Source organism: Lepeophtheirus salmonis, chromosome 9, assembly GCF_016086655.4.
Source record: "Lepeophtheirus salmonis chromosome 9, UVic_Lsal_1.4, whole genome shotgun sequence".
Classification (NCBI taxonomy): Eukaryota; Metazoa; Arthropoda; class Copepoda; order Siphonostomatoida; family Caligidae; genus Lepeophtheirus; species Lepeophtheirus salmonis.
The window spans coordinates 18,104,476-18,115,665 of record NC_052139.2 but is presented as its reverse complement, the minus strand read 5'-3'; the positions used below and the strand labels follow the sequence as shown (position 1 = coordinate 18,115,665).

Genomic DNA, 11,190 nt, shown 5'->3' with positions numbered 1-11,190 from the left:
AATTGAACTGGCTATCTTGATGACGTCACAAAGAAGTCAATTGAGGAGTAAATTCAAATTTATATAAATTGTAAAGTACATCATTTAATAGTATTTTATTTTCTTATTAGACAATTCTACTAATGTAAATTGTTCCCCTCACCTTTATATAAACGACAAGGGATCAACAAAAAATTGTATTCCTGTTCTTTGGAAAAGGAGCATAAGTATAGAATAACATATTACTTCGTGTATTTATGAAAAACATTAAATTATGAAATAGCCCATAACGTATCAAGGGAGAAGAGAGAATCGACAGCTATTATAAAAATACAAAGGGTATTTCTGTGATAGCGAGGTACTGCCGTTATTTAGTCACTTTGGTTGCAAGTTTCTTATATACGCCATCTTTATTGTATCACGCAACCTTTCATAGAAAATATTTTATCATTTTGCAACTAGACAAGGACTTAAGAGGATTTAATCTCCTAGTCCTGTTCAAAGTACACTATTTGTAGTTGAGAATATTATTTCAGTTTGAGTTGACCAAAATACAAATATTGAATACGTAGAGAGGAAGTTAGTTAGTTATTTGTTAAAACTTTTTCTACTACTACTAAAATAAATATTTTAAGACAATGTCTCCTAAAGCGCGTGATCATAAACCAAATGGAGATGTTCAAGAAATTAATTGCAAAAATAAATCTCCCAAAGGCTCGACCAATCCGTCCAATAATTCTGAAGCATCGGCAGTTCTTGAGAAAAAGATTCTTAAGCATCCACTAAGGGATTCATGGACGCTATGGTACTTTAAGTTCAACAAATCCAAGGACTGGTCTGATAATTTAGTTGAAGTCTTTACATTCAACACAATAGAAGACTTTTGGGGTCTTTACACATATTTGCAACCTGTTTCAACTCTTAGTCCTGGAATTGATTATTCCCTTTTCAAAGTAAGTTGGATACTCGATCCCTATCACTATGGCATATTTATATAACTGAATATGATGACTGAGTATTACTATTAATTACTATTATAATTATCAAATTTGATTACCTCATAATATTTTTATTACTGTAGACTGGAATCACTCCAATGTGGGAAGATGCCGAAAATCGTGAAGGAGGTCGATGGCTTATCAAATCTGAGCGTCAACACAGAAATTCAGCCCTAGATAGGATGTGGCTAGAACTTCTTTTATATCTAATTGGTGGAGATGAAAGAACTGCAGATGAAGTGAATGGAGGTTACATCAACGTTAGACAAAAATTTAATAAAGTGTCTCTTTGGATGAGGAATCGAGAGAAGAAGTCAATAGTGATGGAAGCTGGGGCAACTTTTAAGGAGTGCATTGGAGTGGATCGAAGAATTAAAGTTGAATTTGAATTCCATGAGGATTCTTCAAATCGCTCTAGTTCCTCTGCTGTCTATCGCTATGTCGTTTAATAGTTGTACGTTATTTTATTCCATTTGGATGGGATTTTTATTTAGAAAGTGGCTGTTCTTGTGTTTTAAAAAGAATTTTGTTTATATTTCTACATTTATTTACATACTTTGATTTTCAAACCATGTCTCAGATAATAAGTTGAAGTTCTTAAAGTTTTTTATCTTTTGAAATTTCAGATAATTATCATATTTTTATAAGAAGAAATATATATATATTAGATAGCTTTTTTTTATTTCTCAATTTCATTTACATGAATATTTATCCTACTTTTTTTTTTTGTGTGTGTGTATTTGATGTAGGAAACCAACATTTTGAATCCCTCATATTGTAAATTTGCCTTGAATAGGGGTGGTCAACGTTATATCTTTCAAATGAGTCAGTTATATTGGATCTACTTCCTTTCAAATAAGTTATTAGTTGTTAATCTATTCTTCAGACAAGATGTGGACTCCTCTACTTTCTGTAGTTTCTATCTATTATAACCATTATAATGCAATCCAATGGGTATATTCCAGGGATTGACAACCCGAGGCTCTGAAGTCGCATGTTGCTATTTCATCCTGATGCTGAGGCTTTGGGATGGTAAAATAGTAATATTTCAGTTCAGTGAATTATTGTTTCTTTTTTAATTCAGGTCAAGGCACCGATGCGCGTCTCAAAAAGCCCAAAAGATAACTAGGATGTTGGCTCACAGCATTTTATATTATTACATGTATAATTAGAACTTACGTACAACTTTTTAGTTCATTTAAAAGAAATCTTAAACATGGGGTATTTTAAGAGTAAATCGTTAACTTAAAATAAAAAGAATAATTTACAAAAATATAAGCAGTATTATCTTCATTTTAGATGTATTTAGTATCTGCGACTTTCAGTATTGTTTTCCGTGATAAATGGGTCGAAATGTCTCTTTGAGTGTAGAAGGTTGTCAATCCCAGTTATAGTCGGTTCAAATTCATACTTATATCCATGGAGGGCATCCAAACTCTAGAAAGGGTCAGATATTTTCATTTGTGAGCTGACTACTGATGGAATTTATAAAGATTTATTCATCAAATTTCTAGAGGGCGTTAAAATATTTAAATTTAAAGAGAATTAATTAAACGTTCATGTTATCCTGACACTCTCTCAAAAAATAAGGGATGGCTAAACACAAGGATTTAGAATGTAGTCGTAATGCTGCAGTTTAGTAAAATAACATTCTGCTATGTTTATATTCCTTTTGGGGGAAGGGGCATAATTTCTAGTGATGAAAATTGTGTGTAGGGGAGAGTGAGGATACTTGTTACGGAGGAGACATGTTACACTGTCAATAACTTTACAATGTAAAGTTATCATCTAACCACCCTGTTCTTATACAATTAAATTACTTTCTTTATTTATCAAATCAACATAAAAACTCTGTTTGCCTAATGCTTACAGTTATAAAGAATTTCGATATTGAAATTTTTGACACAAAAAGTAAACATTTTAGGTAAGTGTTTTTTTAAATATATTTCTATTACAAAACATGAGATTTTAATTTTATTTTATTAAATGTCTAACATGTTGTTTAATTAATTAACTTGCTTTTAATATATTTTTAGTTTATATATTCAGTGCACATCATTTATTCTGATTCCAGCACTATGGAGCAGGCTTGTTGCATCCCATTTTTATTTATACTCGTGCTATATATATTATTTTTTTGTAATTTCATGTTATACTTTAATTATCAATCGCAGTTAATAGTAAAAAATATTTTTAATTTTATTATTAATTATGCTCTATTTTTGTAAATGTTTTATTTTTTTATCTTATACATATATATAGTTATAAGTATTTAATTTATGCTGACAAACTGTGATAAAAAGTAAAATAAATGCTTGAATATTACAATTGGGATTTTTTACATGTTTCTTCCTGTTGTAACATGTCTAAGCCTGCCATGTATGGAGAAGAACAGCTGAAATCAGCTGTAACAAAGGAGGAGGGGGAGAAGAAAATTAAAAGTATATTGGCAGGAATTAATCCGATGTCGATCCTCAACTCTACTCTGAGTCTAACAAGGACGTACAATTATATAATAACAACTGCTAAGGAAAATTCCAAAAACCGGTCCACCTAAAAAATTCACTCGATTTACATCACTAGGCATAATCCCCTAATGATCCTTCCGTTGTTACGGCACTGATTATCATTTATATATAACATAATTTAACGACATATTTACATTTCTCTTGTTTTAATAGATTTAATGCTTATACATCTTTTTATGCATTTATTACTATTGGATTTCGGTCTGAAAATCCTAAGCCGGTCTCAGACCGATATGATGTTTGGATTTCACAACTTGACAACATCTCCCTTTTTATTCAAAAAATATATTATTTTGTATACATATATAGTACATTATAAAATAGTTTGAGTGTTGATAGGATCTGAAATCGTTTTTGTAAATTTAGAAATTATAATATGTACGAGAAGTGTTCATTTTTATACCAGATCCAATTTTTAAATAACTTACATCTATTCTGAATTAAAGTTCTTTAAACTCTAGCATTAAGAACTTTAACCATTTATGAATAATATAAGAAGATGTTTAAGTCAATATATCCATATATTTGTTCTGAAAATACAAATATTAATGTTTAAACCTCTTTCAATATTTAATATCTTTGCCAAAATACATTCAAAATAAAATTATGTAGACAACCACTATTTAATTTTTTTTTTTAATTCATATACTTGGATCCAGTTATATTATAAAGTGATAAATGTACCGACCAATTTCTTAATATTTGGCATAATGTCGAATATGCATCTATTGAGTATTTAATTGTTTGTATATTATTTGATCAATGATGACTTTTTAAAAGCAAAGGTAGAATCAGAAATTGGCTATGAAATATAATTTTAAAAAAAAGTATAATTTATTCGTCCTCGAGAATAAATAAAAAATTGTAGTTCTTCATCCTTCATAAAAGAAAAAGCTCCGAAAGTTTAAATTGAGCATATTTAGCCGTTTGCCTGAATGATCCTACTCTTTGCAAAGAAAGTAAAGCAACTATGATTAAAGCTCTACTTGAATTAACATTTTTTATATCTAAAAAATCAATTAAAATATGTAGAAGTTGATCGGGGTAATATTAAATAACTAACAGCAGTACCCGCGATTGCCTGGCGGAATTAAGCGTCGGCTGAAGGACAAATTTTTCTGTAATAGTATAGAAGATAACTCGCCAAGAAATACTCAGTGTGAGTCTCTGTTTTTCATGATCACACTCACACGTAACTACTCAATCTTTTATAAAAACCATTCCTATCCTCGATAATGAAATAATAATAATAAGAGTTTGGGGAAAAAATAATAATATGTTGGGCTCACTGATGAATACTTTAGTCTTTAGAGTGTTCAATAATAAAAACAAACAAAATTCATTTTAATATACCAGTGTGTATATTAAATTCAAATTTTAAACTAAACTAAAGATGGACATAAATTACACAGGGGATTTTGTACAAATGAATTCAAGACAATAATCGAATCTATCTATGAGCGCAATATCCAAATCGGATCTCTATTTTTCTCTCAGTCACCTGAATTCTGAAATATCTAGGATTATAATAATTCCGGAATATTATAGTTTTGCGTCATTTTTTCCACTTAAAGCAACCCCCAAATTAAGAGGAGGATTAATAAAACTTATTTAAAAGTGTTTCCCAAATATTAAATTTATAATTTTAAAAATCCCATTTTTTATTGAGTGTACATGCAAATAGTCAATATTATTATCCTATTTTTGTGATTTCAATGCCAATTTCATAACGTCATGTCCCGTGAAATGAAGATCGAAGCAATCCAAGGAAAATATTTATAAATTGATCATCCCTCAAAAGAGATGTTGGAATTCAGATTCTGAATTCCAGGAGGGACGACGAGAGGAGATTTCATCCGAGAAAAACTAATAGACCTCATAAAGGAGTAGAATGAACTCCTTCCTTGTGAATGAGATACCAGTATCGAAACAATAAAGTATTCCATTCACGATGAGTAGATAATTTTAATATTTCAAAATTAGATAAATTAAAAAATACAAAATGGAACAAAAATACTTGGAGAGACATATTTTTGAAATAGACCTTTTTTTAAATCATACGTCGAATATTTTTTTATAATATAAGCTGTAATACTTTTCCTCAATATGTATTATGAATAAGTTATAAGGGTCTAAAGAAAAGTGTCGTTTTTTGTCATTTTTCAAACTAAAAATGGAAATTTATCTAGTTCAGAATAAGATATACTTTTTCATCATAAAAAACACAGTTTTACGTAAGTTTTATTAATCATCCTTTTAATTTGGGGATTGTTTTAAGGGTAAAAAATGACTCTGAACGATCATATTCCGGAATTACGATAATCCCAGATATTTCAGAATTCAGATAACTAAGAAAAAAACTGAGATCAATTCTGGGTTCTACACTACAAGATAAATCCTTTTTTTCTTTTTTTGTCTTCTTGAATTCATTTGTAAAAAATAAGTTCCCCTGTGCTAGGGGTCGGCACCTATGGCACGTGGAGGCATATTCACTGGCACGCGCAAATTAGAACATATTCCTGCAGTTTGTGTATGTCTTTTACCAATATTGTGGCATACTCATTGATTAGAAATGTTGAAGTTGGCATTCCATGACTCATAGGTTGTCTATCCCTTGTTTATGCTATCCTTTACATAAGAGACCAATAACAAAGAAAAAACAGAAATAGTACTCTTGTTATACATACGACTACTTTATTGTTTCTTATATCAGAAATATTTATATGATTTACTTTATATACGTTCGATGCTATATGCAAAGAGCATGCACCTCCAATATTTCATTCATACGACTACTTTTTTATTCTTTAGAGCAAAATATTGTACACGATAAAGTACCCGGTCACTACTCCTTGTCATATATACAGACATTAATATTTGGATGAATATAGGTTACCCACATAGAGGGCGCTGTGAAATTTTTTCTCAGTGTGCGCGATTTTTTTAAAAACAAGCTACAGAGTGTATCTCATGGATAACTTATCTTTTTAGTTTGCTCATGCCCTATTGTAAAAATCGACACACTAATGTCATTTTACGCTAAACATGTTGCATATATCATATTTGTACAACTCATAAATCAGGATAAGGGAGGAAATCGGTCCAAAAAATCATTCCACGAATTGAAAACGATAAAAGTTCGGTATATGTTCTGAGATCGCGTTCTGGACCGAAATATTGGTCTAGAAAAAATCGCTTGAGATCAAACCGAAGAAAAGTCGGTCTTGGGCCCAGTCTCAACACTAGTATTTACTATATTTTAAAAGCAGATATACACATACATTTATTGACATCGTACACTTGTCAAACCTAAATTACTTTTATCCATGACTCATTTTCTAAGGTCACTCACAAATTCAGTGTTTATCAAACGGCGCCCGGAAAATATTCAGGTATGCCACAATATGTATGTAATCTTCCTATCTATATATATGTAAGTAAACAAGGCCAAAAAATGTGTTCAATGTTAATTGGACTGCCATATGGGTTTAATTATCTCATTAGTGCGTCTTAAAAGTATTGCATTAATTATAAAAGATTTTAGTAAGGGAAATATTCGCATTTTGAAAGAAAGAAAGGATTAATTTATTGATCAAGGATGAATCCTTTGGAAATATGTGTAATCCAATAAAGTATTGATTGAACTCCTTCAAATATTTAATTTGTAATTTTAAAATTGTTCTTGTTTGAACAATGCATACATATATGTTCCACATAAGGTGATAAGTGTAAATTATACATCATCAAACATTTATAAACTGATGGTATTCCCATTTTCCAAGATCTAAATAACTTAATATAAATATAATTTACTTTGATTATGGACTTTGGTTATATCCACTTCAAGAGCCATTAAACTATATATTGGACGTTTTTGAAATAAGATGCAAATTAGTTACAATTTTCACAAATATGACTAACATAGTCTTGAAAGTTTTATTAGATTTCATTTGGTACCGCTTCAGGAAGACAAAGCCAAGGTATAATACGTATATGTACTGGTATATTTAGTCTTTTGATAATGGGAATAATATCAATTTGTATAAGTTAGACGGAAAAAGTAAAATTTGATGAGATACTGTCAATACTGATAATGTAATCACTCGCACTATATATTCTTTTTCTAGTAATGTTCAGTAAAATGTTAAGAATGACTCTTCAAAGTTTTAGATATAGTTAGTTATAAAGGACTCAAGTATATATATTTATTTTATGTAATTAAAATTATCATAACAAAGAATCAAGTATTGGAATACTTTACAAATAAATATCTTAAAATAAAAATGATATACAATAAAATAATAATTAATTAACTATATACAAATAACCCTTATCGGCCTGGTTTTCTAGTGATTTCTTAACTTTTTACGAATTCAGCAAATAAATAAACCCTTGGAAAAATACAAATATACAATTACATACAGAAAGATTGTGTAGAAACCAATCCATTGAATTCTACAAATCAACAGATCTGTGCATTCCCATATATCTGAACGTTCTGGTCAAATAGGGATTTCTTGGGGTAGCAACAGAGAATCTGACTGAGGAAGGGACAAAGTCGTGACGCCAATTATTGCCACAAACTCTTTCAGAAGTATATCCAACAATACTATTACGAAGTACACAAACTGGAGTAATGATGCGGTCAGGTGAGCTCCGGTATTTGCTTTGCCAATCCATCTCTTCGGTTGATGCACGCATTTCACGACGAAGATTTTTGTATCCATGAACCTGTGTAAAGTTAAGAATGTTTCATAGTTTGCCTTTGATTTTCACAAAAGTTTCCTTACATGTGCTTCCATGTTCATATGGGATCTGTAGAGCACTCCCGGCTCAAATTTTTCAGTACCTGAGCTATAGCGCATATATTTCATTGCAGTGAGGCTGGGGCTCTGAGGCCAAAATCCTGTGCTCATTTTGGATGTTCTTTGTTCTATTTTTGGAGACAAATAAGGAGATATAAATAAATCAGGGGTTTACATGCTATGGATAATGGATATTTAACTGACAGTAGCTGGCATGTTATGTACAACAAAAATTAGTATGTATTTGGCAAATACAGAATGAACAAATATAAGTATACGTTTAGTATAAATGCATAGAGCTGTAGGTTTGATTTTAATAAACATAAATAGAAAGGAATTCACAATTATTCTTACCTTAGAATTATCAAGAAACTTGTTAATACCTGACTTTTCAACAACTTCTTCTATCCCTTCCTTGCGTGGTCAACTGAATAAAAAGAATGAAAGACAAAAATTACAAAATAATACAGTTTTATTCAAACTAAGCCTATTATTTAAAGGTCATATTTTAATTGTTTGTTTCTATTTTATAAAAGGCTATAATCGGAGGACAGTCTTGTTTATAGTATAGCTATTAATGAACAATAAACGTTTATAATTTTCTCACTCGAAATATGTAATTGGATTGGTTAGTACAAACGTTCTCTTCTATTACACTTGATCAAAATTCTTTGACAAACTAAATCGTTCAAAAAAATGTTAATTTGAAATTTGTGTAAAAAAAGTTCTATATTTTCTTAGTTAATTGTGTATATTATAGAAGTACACATGCCTGCTGAAATACGTTAAGCAATGCTTTCCCCTTGGAATTGCGGGCTTTTGAACATGGATTGTAAATTATTTAGGTACATAGAATAGGGATAGTAAAATAGACGACGTAATGTTATAACTTAACTTTGTGAATACCTACAACTAATTATTTGTTCCTTCAAAAAATCTTTGCTCAATTAAATTTTAAAAAATAACCCTCAAAAAACACAAGTAGAAATTAATGTACCTATAAAGAAAAGTGTAAGATATATTGAATTATTTTTGATTATAATTCTTCATGCAAAAATTAAAGATCGTTTATTTACTTCCTTATTCCAAGAAGCCATAAAGCTTGCAGCTATTGTGTAGCTAGTAATGAAAATCGTTTGTATTATGTGCATAAGAGCAGCTTAGCTCCCATGACGTTACATTAGATCAGATACAATCAGCTGTGATAAGGGGGAAGGGGGGAGAGAAGGAAATAAACGATGGCATTGGCAATAATTACTCCCATGTTGAACCCCCATTCTACTCTGAGTCAAACAAGGACTTACAGTTATAACTCCACAACAAATCCTCAAGATTAGTCTCCGTCTTTTATGAGCTCACACGAATGCTCAATCAGGTTTGGAAATTAATTTAATCTATTTAGGAAAGGATGTTCACTACTCAGGAGTTAAATAATAACGACAACAGCTGAGGAATAGAAAATACATTCTTCCGGAATCTACCAAAGGAGACTGACATCAATACCTGCTCCTGTTTTCGAGGTCGAGTCGAGGCCGCCTTTATTGACGCCAAGAACGATTATATTGAATCATTTTTTTATTCAGCTTTTTTTAGAAGAAAGTATTTTTTTTTTTAAATCGTGTTGGTCGTTAAATAGAGGTTGCATCCTGTAGAATATGCCTTCCAATGTATTAATGTATATAATGATTCACAAAACAGTAATTTCATTTTTTCAAACTGCCACTACTAATTAATTTATTGAAATATGTATAAACAAGGAATTATGTCACCCATGCAAATGAGTTATACACTATTGATTATTCTAATAATTGCGGACGATTTCATTCTTCCTTTCTCAGATTATATTTAATTGACATGAATGCACCTTCCTTTAAATACAAAGGAAAAAATGTTACTAAAACATACCTCTGACATTTGATCATAATATGACTTGGCCCAAATCTACATATAGTTTATTAATGATAATGATATTTTATTACCTAATTAATGAAGGGAATATAATCATTGTCTTACATTCTGATTCAATTTTCATACAAAAATGTTTGAAAGGATGCTAACTCAGCAGAATGTATTCATTATTGAAAAAAAAAATGAATATTATATTTCAAGATATCAAAAGATACAGGATTTAATCAGTATCAAAGCGATGAAAGATAAATGTTATTCATTATTTTATTAGGATTAGGGGCGGAAAGAGATCAAAGATCTCTATTAACATTTAACTTAAGCGATAGGAAATAATGGTAATATAGTGAGACATCAGTCTATCAAACGAACAAAAGAAGTTTAGCTGAATTGAAAAGTCTGAAGGCTACACATTCAAGGACGATTTTTTTTTTTTCAATTATAAATAAAAGAATGTCCTAAAATTTTTGCTCATAATAAAATAAACAGAGATAAGGAATGGCTTATTGAAAATATATATTCATATATATATATTTTTTTTTATTAGTACAATCTAGGTAAAGATAGGACGGATCCACACTTTCTCGGATCCGGGTCGGTTCGGATCTTTAGACATAAATAGTCGAGTACCCAAATTTTCAAATCCAGAAACAAAATTAGATAGATAATTGTCTCGAATTTATGAGCATTTTACCCAAAGTTCGGATCTAAGTAAAACATGATCCGGATTAAGGCATCATTTCTCGTAAAAAACTTGTATTGTGTTATTTTTTACTCAAATATCTTTATACGTCCAGTTAGTGTTATATTTCATTATTAAAACACAAATCTCTAAAATAAAAGAAACACGGATTTAGAATTTTTGAAAAAAATATGCTCATTTAAAGACCTGGATTTGGTCTCATTCCTCGAAAAAGCTTGAAATGTGTTCGTTCTTTGCTCAAATGTCTTGAATAAAAAAAAACTGTTTTTGAA

The 11,190-nt window shown here is 30.1% G+C and overlaps 1 protein-coding gene and 1 long non-coding RNA gene across 2 annotated transcripts; one reads left to right on the top strand and one right to left on the bottom strand.

Moving 5' to 3' along the window:
• The first annotated feature begins 473 nt into the window (after positions 1–473).
• On the top strand, positions 474–1,648 carry LOC121124566 (eukaryotic translation initiation factor 4E-1A). The gene is made up of 2 exons (XM_040719724.2): positions 474–932; positions 1,061–1,648. Exons 1-2 carry the CDS (start codon positions 618–620, stop codon positions 1,424–1,426), a joined length of 681 nt encoding a protein of 226 aa, XP_040575658.1. The 5' UTR covers positions 474–617; the 3' UTR covers positions 1,427–1,648.
• A 6,048-nt stretch (positions 1,649–7,696) lies between these two features.
• On the bottom strand, positions 7,697–9,048 carry LOC121124473 (uncharacterized). Its single transcript, XR_005866312.2, has 4 exons — positions 8,918–9,048; positions 8,665–8,737; positions 8,296–8,438; positions 7,697–8,236 (listed from the first exon to the last, which is right to left on the bottom strand). It is a non-coding gene; the product is annotated as an uncharacterized lncRNA (long non-coding RNA).
• Between the last annotated feature and the right edge of the window lie 2,142 nt (positions 9,049–11,190).